Source organism: Heterostelium album (assembly GCF_000004825.1).
Source record: "Heterostelium album PN500 unplaced genomic scaffold PPL_scaffold11, whole genome shotgun sequence".
Taxonomy (NCBI): Eukaryota; Evosea; class Eumycetozoa; order Acytosteliales; family Acytosteliaceae; genus Heterostelium; species Heterostelium album.
This window is the reverse complement of record NW_008805073.1, coordinates 1,222,584-1,235,629: the sequence shown is the minus strand read 5'-3', so window position 1 is coordinate 1,235,629 and position 13,046 is coordinate 1,222,584. Positions and strand designations below refer to the sequence as shown.

The 13,046-nt window shown below is 28.7% G+C and overlaps 3 protein-coding genes across 3 annotated transcripts; all 3 read right to left on the bottom strand.

Annotated features, from left to right (window-relative positions):
* Positions 1–4,939: 4,939 nt before the first annotated feature.
* On the bottom strand, positions 4,940–6,049 carry PPL_09864 (uncharacterized protein; the record flags this gene model as incomplete). The annotated part of the gene is made up of 5 exons (XM_020580653.1): positions 4,940–5,126; positions 5,262–5,388; positions 5,538–5,587; positions 5,701–5,733; positions 6,033–6,049. The coding sequence occupies 5 exons, from the start codon at positions 6,047–6,049 to the stop codon at positions 4,940–4,942; spliced, it is 414 nt and encodes a 137-aa protein (XP_020429240.1).
* A 257-nt stretch (positions 6,050–6,306) lies between these two features.
* Positions 6,307–7,518, bottom strand: PPL_09863 (elongation of very long chain fatty acids protein; the record flags this gene model as incomplete). The annotated part of the gene is made up of 5 exons (XM_020580652.1): positions 6,307–6,723; positions 6,804–6,944; positions 7,024–7,155; positions 7,220–7,438; positions 7,513–7,518. The coding sequence occupies 5 exons, from the start codon at positions 7,516–7,518 to the stop codon at positions 6,307–6,309; spliced, it is 915 nt and encodes a 304-aa protein (XP_020429239.1).
* An 803-nt stretch (positions 7,519–8,321) lies between these two features.
* On the bottom strand, positions 8,322–12,918 carry hpd (4-hydroxyphenylpyruvate dioxygenase family protein; the record flags this gene model as incomplete). Its single annotated transcript, XM_020580651.1, has 6 exons — positions 8,322–8,705; positions 8,783–9,959; positions 11,189–11,236; positions 11,466–11,517; positions 11,678–12,791; positions 12,916–12,918. The coding sequence occupies 6 exons, from the start codon at positions 12,916–12,918 to the stop codon at positions 8,322–8,324; spliced, it is 2,778 nt and encodes a 925-aa protein (XP_020429238.1).
* Positions 12,919–13,046: the final 128 nt, after the last annotated feature.

Here is a 13,046-nt window from a genome sequence, read left to right as displayed (position 1 = left end):
TTTATAAATTACTTTTACTTTTTAGGATGATGATAAGATAGTAGTGTAAATCTATTCTGATCATTTAAATTAAATTACTATTATTATTTGATGAATGGGCAAAACTCTTTATATAACATGTAGAATTGTGTGAGGGTGTGTTTTGTGGGTGGTATTGTGAGTAAAAATGTGTGATTTTTCATTTCTGATGAAATGTGTTGATAATCGAATTCCAATCACATGTATCAAAAACACCCACTCACAGGTTATCCAATATTTATTATATATATTTATATACTAGTGTCTGATGGTTTTGGGTGTGTTTGGTTATTCATTTCAAATATAATATTTATATATATGTTGTTAATAACATTTCGAAACTCGAGAGTTATTATATTTAATCTCTATAGACTAACAATAGCTCTATCGGTTTTTGGGTATGTTGTTGATGGTAATGAATACGATTCTAAAAAGAGAATATATGAAAGAGTAATTTTGGTGGTGAGATGATGGTGTTAATTGATTGTGGGGTATTAAAAATAAATGATTTAAAAATGGTTCCAATATATAAGATTTCAAATGTTTAAATTTTATAATGACATAAAAGATAATAAAAAACAACAACCAAAAAAAAATAGATATTATTATTATTATTATTTTTTTGTTAAACAAATTTAATTTAACTTTTTTTTTTTTGTTGAGTTATTAAGTTTTTTTTTGTTAAATTATTTATACATACATTTATTAATCTATAAAATATTTAATTTTGGATATTAAATAATATTATCTGATACAATAGTGATATTACTACTACTTTTTGAATTTTAAAAAATATAAATAAATAATATTAATATTGGAACAGCTGATATAATTAAATACTGAGAGAGAAGCGAGGATGAATGATGATTGGAAATCAAAGAAATTTTATAATTATAGAAATTTGATATGTTATTTTGTTATTTTTTTAATGTTAATAACTTTTTTGTTTTGAAGGTTTCTTTCTTGATTGTTTATATTTCTTTTGAAGTTTTTGTTTTGTTTGTTTGTTTGCTCTGTTTATTACTTTTATAGATAGATGTGATGGATAAGATATGGTGAATAAGTGTAGTGTTGTATTTGTAGTAGGTTGTTGCAGGAAGTAGTAGTAAAATAAGTACTTATTAAAATAAACATTGATACACAAGTAAACACAAACTCTCAACATTGGAGTATAGAGTATTTGTTATTTGTACTCCTTCAATTTATTTTCACTACCAGCAGCAGCAACACCACTAAAACAAAGAAGAACACTTGCACCACTAAAACCATTCCTACCACCAACCCTATTACTACTACCACTATAAATTATCATTCCACTCTACTCCAAAAATCCACACGATACATATACACCAATATATAACTACATCAAAAGAGTGAGATTATGGATAATTTGTTATATATAAATTAAATGTAGGTGTGTGTGTGTGTTGGTTTATTTATTTAACGCTCTACCAACACAACGACTATTGTTGTTAATGAATTGATTTAATTAAAGAATGACTCTAACACATATATGATGGCATCTTAATATTTTTTTTAATTGAATTCATGAACAATAGAAATTTAGGAATGAGCACAAAAAACAACCACAGTAGTACTACTCTCGATCAACTAACCAATAATAATTTGCACAAATATTGAATTTAATTGAGATATGTTACTAACGTAAATCAATAGAATCAAAAGTTTGTTTTAATAATGATTTGATTCAAAGTGAAAAAATGGGGTAGAGATATATATGTACATTAAGTATCAATAAAATATATTATAGTTGTTGTTTATAACACACACACCACACCACACCACACCACCAAGATCAACAAAAACACATATATTTGATTGATAGAAGTGGTTTTCTTTTTGGTTCTACAGTTATTTTCTTCATTCTTATACATTATATGCATTAAAATGTTTTCAGTGTATTGATATATCAGAAAACCAGTTGGCTTACAATTGGAGGCAGTTGACGATACAATAGGAATAAGTGTGAGGGTGAATGTCGTTGGTTACTGCTGGAATATTATTTTTATTGTTGTTATTATGATGTTTAGTTTGGAGGTGGTGGTGGTGTGAGTGTGGATTTGATAGTTAGAGAGAACAATATCATGAAATAATATGCAGATGCTATTGAACAGGAGTTTTCAATTAACAATGTGGTGATAGATAGATATAGTGTTTGTTTTTGGAATGTGGACAAAATAATAAAGTTTAAAAAATAAAAAAAATAAAAAAAAAATATAGAGATATGTTTCAACAACATATAGGTTGGAATGTTTGTTAATCGAGTAAATTTAAATGTTGTTTGTCAAAGTAAACCCTCCTTTTTTAAATTTGAATGAATTCCATACACACACACACACACACACACTAAAAAAATAAACACCTATCACTAAGACAGATAAATAAAAACAAAAACACACCACCACACACTAAAAACTCACTCTTTTCTCTTTTTTCTTCCCCCAGCTTCTTTCTTTCCATCACTATCTATCTGTAAAACAGGGAAATTTACATCGAATAAGATAGAAAGAATGAATTAATTAATAGAACAACAACCAATACATTTAGCTGATTGAGAGTATGTTCTTGTTATCTGATTAATACATTTTTGATGGAGACAGAGAGCGAATATGTTCGTGCTTTATTTTTATTTTTGAATGTGTCCACTAATATATTATTATTATTACTTGATGAGTCCAAGGATATGATCATATATCCTTTTTCTCTAGATTATTGGAATACGAGTGGTTTTATATCTATCTCTTCTTCTTTTATTTTAAAATCTACCTTTTTTCACTGCACACACACACACACGAAAACAAATAAAATGGATAAAGAAAGAGTAAAAAAACAAATATCCAATAGATATTGATAGCAGTAGCATTTCTTCTCAATATTTTTTTGTTTTATCAAGTCTTATCACTAAACCACTTTTTTTAGTAGGCTGTTACTGACAAGAAGTAGTAGTAAAACAATTGATATGATAGTAAATCGATAAGATATGTGTAAATGAAATTTAAATCTAATTGGTTTGGTTGATTTTACACATTGGTTGTTGAAAAGCGTGGAAGGTGTAGAATTAAACGATTGGAATGTTATTAAAAGTAAAATGATTCCATAGGTTAATTTTTACCAACATGAACAAAAACAAAACAATCGTATTGATACACAGTGATAATCTAAAGATTATCATAATGTGAACGATCAGATCTGATAGATTGTCAAAACGATTCCATATTTATCAAAACAAAAAAAAAAAATAAAAAAATACAGATGTATAAACAAAACAAAAATTAATTACCTTTTTTGGAAATAAATAAATAAACAAATTTTAATAGTAAAACTTTGATAAAAAGTGGATATTGTTTGTTATAAACTTTACTTTAATTAAAAAAATTATAATTAAGAATTAATTAAAGTAAAGATATTTGTTAACAAGATTTTTCAATATATTATTACTTGAATTTGTGATAATCGTAAAAATGATATAGAGGTGAATCTATAAAAATTGGCGATAAAAAATCAATAATCGGTTAAACCTTTGGTTTTATGTTTTGTTGTTTTTAAAAAAAAAAGTATAGGGTTTCTCTCAAAATAATAAAATTAATATTGAAGAAAGGATGAACAAAAAAATCGACGTTGATTGGTTTGATAAATAATAAAAACCAACCATTTGACAATTTTGGAAAAAAGTATTAAGTACACAGGACACTCTTTGAATTATTTGGTTGGGTGGTTTTTTTTGTTTTTTTTTGGTTTTTAACATAAAAAAAGAATTGGGATAAAAGAAATGAAAACACCTATTATTTTTTATGACGTCTTTTTTCAATTTGAAGATAGAAAAGGAATTTTTAACTTACATTTTTTTTTTATATTTATTTTTTTTGTTATTCAAACAATGAGATTTTCAAAATTAAAAAATTAATTTTGTTTAAAATATTGATTTCTTACGCGGTAGATGGAAAAAATTCAATAGAAATAAAGAAATGTGCCAAAAAAACAATGTAAAATTGTTCCGGTTTGGGGATTGATATATATGTTTAAATTTTTAATATTATGATTAGAATTAATAAATAAATTATCTATATTATTATTATTTCAGGTTTTAATATTTTTATTGATACACATAAAATCACAAAATTGATATTTAAAGATATATAGATATTAAATATAATTATATGAGGAGGTATATTTATAAAAACTTTTATATGTTGTTTTATAATTGACAAGTTAAATTAATAAATCTTTAAACCTTAACAATTAATTAATGAATAATTAATAGTTCTGAGATTGGATTATGATGATTTAAAAGATTAGTAATTTATATTTATGGATAAGTTGAATACCTCTACCTATTTTAATTATTTATATTTTTAGAGTGTATATGGTTTGTGTTGTTGTTGTTGTTGTTGGAAAGTGAATGACTTCGGGGATGGAAAAGAATATATAGTTGTTTTTATTTGTTGTTTGATTTAGAATCTGAGAGAATTGATTTAACAAAATTGGATTGGTATTTAAGGAAGAGAAGTGAGTAACACTCTAGTGAGTGGAGGGTATATTTTAAGAGAGATGTTGTTGAAAGAAAGCAGGAAGAATATCTCAAAGTTGGTATTCTGAAAAGTCAACAATGTCAAATAGATTAAACAAAACAACAAAGAGGGGTGCTAAAAGTTTGATTGCATTTTAACTCTATCGATGATTGGGTAAGGTAAAACATCAAAATTCCACACTTTTTAAACCTTATCAAATAATTTAAACCGTCGTCAGTGAAATGCATTTCACTTTTTTTTTTTTTAATATTAGCATGATTCCCTAGGCTAAGTACCAGATTTCAATGTAGTTAAAATTTTTCAATTTAACAAATATTCACCACTAATATTTAATTTTACTTAATTTGTTGTTGTTGTCATTTTTTTTTGTTTCAAGGTTTGCTGGTTCTGGAGGTGCTCAAGGAGATCTTGTAATACATTTCAGAGACAAACCATTGAGCCATATGGCTCTTTGACTCCTCATTATGATAGACATCTTCATCAAACCAAGAACAAAAGAACAACCACTGAAAGTTAAGTGTTGGCTGAGTAGAGAGGTTACCCTGTGTGGTGCCAGTACTATTTATAAATGAAAAGTATTTACTTTTAAAGTATTTTTTATCAATGGTCGATTTGTTTTTGGTTTTTAAAAATTTAAAAAAAATCCAATTTTCATTGGACGACGCAGTGAAATTTTAAAAAAATTCGACCCACCTTTGTTGTGAATTGGTGCATCTCAAGTCAGTTTTCAAATATGAACAACGAATAGTGATACAATACAATTGTGAATAGGGACAAAATTTGAAATAGAATACAATATTTTGTACGAAATTAATATAACCTAAAGTTTGTAAAATACATTTATGATAAAAACAAACATAAAAACACTTTGTGGTTTTCCATTTCACCAAACCATACACTAAATAAAACTGGTAAACAGTGGTGGTAGGGGGATGTGGATAGTATTTGCTGAGTAATTTTTTTATATACTTACTTTAGTTTTAATGGAATATTGGTCGATCGATTTTTTATCAATATATCTAAATGGACAATTAAAAATTTCGTTGCATGCTGCTGTTTTCACTAAATACTGCAGTTACAATTTTTAATTTGAAAATGATAATGTTAATATTAACTAGATGATATAAAAAACCCATTTCCACCATTTTCGGAAGCCAAACTAAACCTAAATTAAATTAATAGATCAAAGCAAAATGTCGATGAGAATTAAAATCAACCTACCTTGAATAATATTTTAAGAAATAACAGTGCTACAGTGTCCATCTACAAAGAGAGCCATGTTTGAAAATGATTATAATGTGGTTTATTATTTTAACCATTCAAAAAATTAAACAAAATTCCTAAAAATCATGAGTGGTGACATTTATTTAAAACACTATACGGTTTGAATCATTAATGTTGATAGGAAAATCAGTTTAAAACATAATACTTAAAAAATGATTCTTAAAAATGATTAATTATTACATAAAATTGGGTGCCATAGTATCCAATTGAGTTAAATCTTCTTTTTAATTTTAATATACTAAAGTTTTTGTTAATCTAATATAAATTACAATATGAGAAACAAAGTAGAATTATAATAAAGGTTTAAAATAAATATAGTAAATAAACACTATTCTTGAAAGATAATTGAAAACTTTTTGCTGATATCATATGATAATATATTTTTAATTTAAAAAATAAAAAAATTTAAAAAATAAAAAAAAAAAAAAAAAAGGTTGCTAAATCTAAAGTTTATTTATTCTTCCTTTGGTTTTGATTTCGGTCTTTGAATGTATGTCTTGATGTAGAAATTCATAAAGAGGATAAGGAAGAATAGATTGTTGAACATGGTGAACATAAATGCACCCCAACCAACGCAATTGTGAGAGATAACACCGTTTTCGTTAATGACGATATCCTTGAGAAGGAATGGAATTGAAAGTACAAATGACATGGTGAACTGGAATAATTGACCAGAAGTCAAATATGATTTCCACCAGATTCTAACTGATGGATTCCAAGCAGTTCTGAAATAGTAGTAATACATAAATACATGAACGAGAGTATTGGCAAACAATCCAATGCTACCGTAAGATACACCTCCTGGTAACCAAGTCCAAACAATCAAAACAACAATCGAATGATGCCAGATGTGTAAGAAAATCAATGGTTTCTATAGAAATAAAAGAAAATGTATACAACAAATTAATATAATAGTTAAATAATCATTATTAGATACCAAACATAACTAACCTTTTTCAAGACAATGATAATTGTATCGATAAACTCATAGAATTTACTGACGAAATATAAATAATGCCAGTAAAAGATACGACCAGAGATTGGATTTGATTTTGGAGAACAGAAAAATCCATCTACACCATATTCTGAATTCTAGATTATATATTATCCACAGCTATTAGAACAATAATTGTATTGCGTTTGTACAAAGATATTGCGCAATAATACTTACAAATGCGAGTTGAAAAGCATCATATGTTACACCTAAAACCATAATCAAGGACCAAACACAAAGAATTAAATTGTGTAATGCAGAGAATCCTCTTAAATTCCATCCTTTTAACTTTGGTGAACTCATAAAGAACTGTTATTGTTTTATGTAATGGTTAAAAACTATTGTATTGAGCTGAAATGTTCAATGTACATACTTTAATAGAATAAACAGTGGTGAGATAGATAATTATTGTCAAGAAAATAAAGTTCTTGTTGGAGAACGGAGTAACACCTTCCTCAAATTTAAAGTCTTGAGAGGGAATCAACTGCTTCCAGTCCCATTTTGAGAAATCAACTTTAAAAAATGTTTCCCATGTGTACTCTGTTGGTGCAAGTGATTTGAAATATTCAAATGGAATCAATTGAAGTAAATCCTATGATTATATTATAGTAAGACAATATTAATATTCATTATGATTTCAGCAATAATATAGATAAACAGTCATACCACCATTTTTATATTTTTTTATATTATAATATATTTGAAAAAATAAAAAAATAAAATATAATGCTACAATGATTGTAATAATACAATATCTAATAGATGAAGGTCAACAAAAAAAATAAATAAAAATAATATAATACAAAAGGATGAATTATAGATTAAAGAAAAGAGTAAATAGTAGTAGTGGAATGAAAAGGTTTGGTTTTGGGTGGTCTCATATGTTTGGTTGTTTTTTCGTGAGGAAGTGGTTGATAAAAATAAATCGATGATAATAAAAATATTTATTTTTCTGATTGGTGGTGATTTTCAATCCACCAATAAACAACTTTATCTTCATGCAAAGTTTTTGAAATAGCACAAAAAAAAAAATATCTTCCTCTTTATTATTAGCAAAAAAAAACAAAAAGGTTTTGCGAAAAAACCTTTTAATCGATTTATTATCAGTTTTGTCACAATGATGAAGAGGAATACGCGATGCCTAACAAAAAAGGATATATAAATAATGTTTTTTTTTTTTTCTATTTTGAAAAACGTTGCAAAAAAAATGAAAAAAGATTTTGAATCAAATAAATTATTATTTTTTATTGGTTATTGATTTTTAAATTATTGTAGCTTTTTTTTTTTTTATTATACATTGTTTATATTAATAATTATATAAAAAAAATTCAAAAAAAAAAACATTATTTTTCTATTATACCCTATCAACAGCCATTATGAGGGAATGTTGTGAAGTTGACAAACTAAGATCGTCTTGTGATAGTGTTTTTGCAGGTGGATTGATATTGTTGTTACTGTTGTTGTTGTTAGTGTTATCAGTATTTTTTATTGTTGTTGGTGACGTTGTTGGAAGATGATTTGGTACGACTAAAGACCATCCATTTCCTAACACCACCGTGTTTACTACGGTAGTGAAGTAAAACACCTACGACGATTGTGATCACTGCCAAGCCAATAGCACCAAAGATCAGCGAGAACATGAGTGTGTGGTGGCTAATGATTGGTCCAGACTCACCGAAAACTGGAGCTCCTCCCTCACTCTCATCATACTGTACTCTGGTCAGTAGAGCAAACGATGTAAAATGATCGGTGTAAGTTGTCACAGTACTTCCGTTTATCGATTCAACAGAGTCTGGTATACATGTCCAACGATTAGTAATCACATCTATATATCCAAGACATATATCTGAGATATTAAACTAAATAATAATAATAATAATATTTAACTATTAGTATAGTTTTCATTTTTAAACAGGGTGAAATAATTAACACTTACATCTGGTGGTGTCATCAATTCAAATACCAATTTAACTTTTGGTTCAAAGTTGGTCTGTGGAATACCTTTGTAGGTTGCTGTTATGTTTATGACTGGCGACAAGAGGAATAGTTGATAGGATGTGTTGACAGGCCAATTGTATTCTCCATTGATGGTGTTGACGTAGGAGTCGGAAACCGGTGACACTGAGAATGTTGTATTCTCAGGGAATGATGTTGGTTCAATGTAAATGTCTAGGAGTTTCTTGATTTCCGTTGTGTAGTTGAGTGGTGAACTGTAGGTACTCACCGGTATCAGTGTTTGTACGTCACGCTCTGTTAAAAGTGTCACAATACTGATCGGTTTAAAGTAGAACGGTGGGTATGGACAAGGTGAAACACACGAACCATCGAAACAACGAAGATGTCCGTCTTTACATTGGTAACACTCTGATACCGACTCGACACAGACGCCGTTTGGACATTGGAACGGTTGATCCAGACTGCATCCGTCGTAGTCAAAACAAGGACCACATTTACCATCGGGACACACTTCGTCATTGCACAGATGTAGCTCATCCGTCAGCTTGGGACATAGTGCAAGCGTAGTTTTACAACTTCCATCGAGACAACGCACCGGAAATTCAGGTGAACAACGCGGAATTATTCCAGTCAATTGTTTTATACATTGGGTTGCTGTTGTTACACATTTTCCATTTGGACAGATTGCACCACTACAATTTAGATTCAATGGAATCTGAGCTAGTTTTGGTAGATTTTTGGTTGCACTCTGTGGAATGACATTGGTGATGCCACTAGCAGTAATAGCTGCCGGTGGGTTTTGTAAAATAGCAGAGGGCGATGGTAGTTTGGATGGCACCTCCTCTTTTAGATTTTTATCAATCTGGTCGAGTGCCCTTGTCAGACTGCCTCCAGACGAAGTGGTAGTAGATGGAACGATAGCAGTTGCTTTTTCCAGGGCATTGGTTAGAGGATTGCTTTGCCCTAAGTTATTTTGTGGATTAGTCAATGGGTCCTTTATGTTTTGGGGTATTAATCCATTCAGGCCTGTTGCTCCCCAATTGGAATTGGCATTGGCATGAGGTGTAGGTGTTGGAGATGTTGATGATTGTTTTGTGTCAGGTGTGGATGATGAAAAATTAAAAGAGGAATCAGGATTTGGTTGCGGTGGTGTACCACTATTGTTATCTATATCATTACCATTTGAAGTCGTCGGGGATGGTGAGGTTGTACAATACACAATATTATTAGTTTGAATAAATAAAACAAATAAAATAACAATAAAAATTTTAGAACAATTATAATTATTATTAAAAAAACTATATTTTTTCTTCATTTTAATAAAAATTATTATTTTTTTTGGAAAATAACTGTGAAATGAAAGAAAAACTATAAATAAATATTAAAACTATTATTATTTTACTTTTACTAATATTATTTATTACATTAATTTAGTTTTAGTTAATTATACTATTATTTTTAAAAAAAAAACAATCCTATCAAATGGTAATATAATATTTATTAAAATATCTTGATATAGAAAGGAAGCAATATTAATTATTATTTTGTTGTTGTTTTTGAATTATTATTATATATTTATTGTATCTTTTGGTTCAAGAAAAGATTAAAAAAATATTTTAATATTGTTTGATTTGATTGATTGATTTGTAGTGGATTGACAAATTTGAATCATAGACTACGCAATATTGCTACTCCAATCCTCATATAGTTAGTATATATTTTAGGTATTTTTTTCTAATGGATTGGAATTTTAATATGGTTTCAATTGTGATTTGGTATTGTTTTGGCTTTATTATTTGATTTCCACCCAAAATAAAAATAATATATATTAAATAAAAATGATCAAGGTTATTGACCTTAACCACTTTTATCTGGTAATCAATTAAAGAATAAATAAATAGAGTGCTAGATGAGAGTGTTGTTTGACCATTCAGTTTGATAATAGAAGTGTAGGTAGGGTAGAGTAAGGGAAATTGGAATTGACAAATAAAAAAAATAAAATTAATTATTTCTTTCAATTGAAACAAAACACTGATTTATTTAAATATCTAATATGGTTAATAATAAAAGAGTGATTGATATATTAAATAAAACTTTGTATTAAAAAATAACAATACATAATTAAAATAAAAATATATAATATTTTCTACATATCATAAATATAAAATTGATTGATTTATAGTAAATTAAAACCCAAACTTTTTATTACATCACTCAGCAAAATCCTATAAATATTAATATGATGCACTGCACTACATACCATATATTACTATCTTTTGTATAAAAGTGTGGGAAAATGTCAATCTTTAATAGACATCAATCACCACCCCAATTATTTTTCCACAAAACTTTCAATAATCCAAACATCAAACACATCTTAACTTACCTGTCTACTCTTACCATATAACAGGTTGATTCTAGTTGAATCAAAGCACTAAATATATACATTTATCAACATACTTGGGAAATACATAGTTTAGTTGTAATCAATTGATAACAAATAAATCTATGCAAACACAATAAATAGCTAAAGTATTATTACTTACTACTTCTTGTTTTGATTGATTGGTTGATTGTTGATGATGATGATGATGATGAAAGAAACAATCCCAATATTAATTAATATTTACCTACAAATTTAAATATATCTTTGATGATCTTACGATGTTAAACCGAATAGATTATAAAAAATAAGAATATTTAAAATAGTAGTAGCTATTTTCAAGTGAAAAGTGAAAAGTAAACATCAAATAATGAACAAAAGATATATGTTGATTGTTTATCGAATATGATTTTTTTATTAACTTTATTATTCAATAATAAAAAAAAATTGTGATTATTTTTAAAATTTTTACAAAAACTATTTATAAATTACCTCTCTTTTCTTGCTCACGTTCGATGGCTTCAAAGAGAGACTTGAAATTACCAGCACCAAAACCTTGATGATTGTTTCTTTGGATGACTTCAAAGAAGACGGTTGGTTTGTCTTCGACGTTCTTGGTGAAAATCTGTAAGAGATAACCCTTGTCATCGTAATCGATGAGAATATGAAGTTGTTCGAGTCTGTCGAGATCCTCCTTGACGGTGATTGGAGCATGAGCGAGCTTCTCACGCAAGCTGGTGTAATAGCTCTTTGGTACTGAGAGGAATTGAACACCACGTGCCTTCATGGCAGCGACAGAGCTGATGATATCGTTGGTACGCAAAGCAATGTGTTGAACACCGGCACCTGCGTAGAAATCGACGTACTCTTGAATCTGTGACTTCTTCTTACCGTTGGCTGGTTCGTTGATTGGCATCTTGATGGCTTCGTCCTTGTCGGTGACTACGATCGAACGCAACGATGAGTATTCAGTGTGAATGGTCTTGTCGTCGACCGACCAGAATCTGTGGAACTTCAAGACGTTCTCGTACCACTCGACGACTGGAGTCATTTGAAGATCTGGTTGATTGCTAACGATGTGATCGATGTGTAATAATCCTGGGGTGGCGGCGATCTTTGAGAGTGGATCGTCGATGACCTTGTCAGTGTAACCTGGCAAGAAAGCACCGGTGTACTTTGATCTGTCGACAAAGGTGTGTGAGGTTTCACCGTATGGACTGGCGATGGTAGCGATCACGACGGATCCGTGCTCGTCAGAGATGGTCTCTGGAGCTCTGATTGATTTGGCACCAGAGGCGACAGCCTGTTCGTAGATGGCATTGACGTCAGAGACAGTGAAGGCGACATCACGGACACCATCACCATGACGCTTCATATGATCAGCGAATACCTCATCATCGCAGGTCAATGGTGAGACAAAAGACATGAAAATCTTGTCTTGCTTGATGACGTGAGTGACGTACTTACGGTCACCAGTCTCAAGACCTCTGTATGCAACATTCTCGAAACCGAAACGAGCGATATACCATCCAGCAGCTTGCAAAGCATTACCTACCCAGAAGGTAACATGATCGAATCCGAAATATTCTCCATTAGCAACAGTATCCTATTATATTATTAATTATAATAATTTATCATTGATTGTAAATAAATATGAATTTAAAAGTATTGATTATTTATAATATTATAATATTTCGAGAAATATCTAGATTTTATTAATTTAAACTTACCATTTTTGTTATATTTTATTTTCGAAAATTGAATAATAATAATGATATGCTTTATAATTTAATATATATATGTATATATAATTAATGAAGATAAAATAGTCAAAATCAAATGTTTAAATGATAAGAGAATA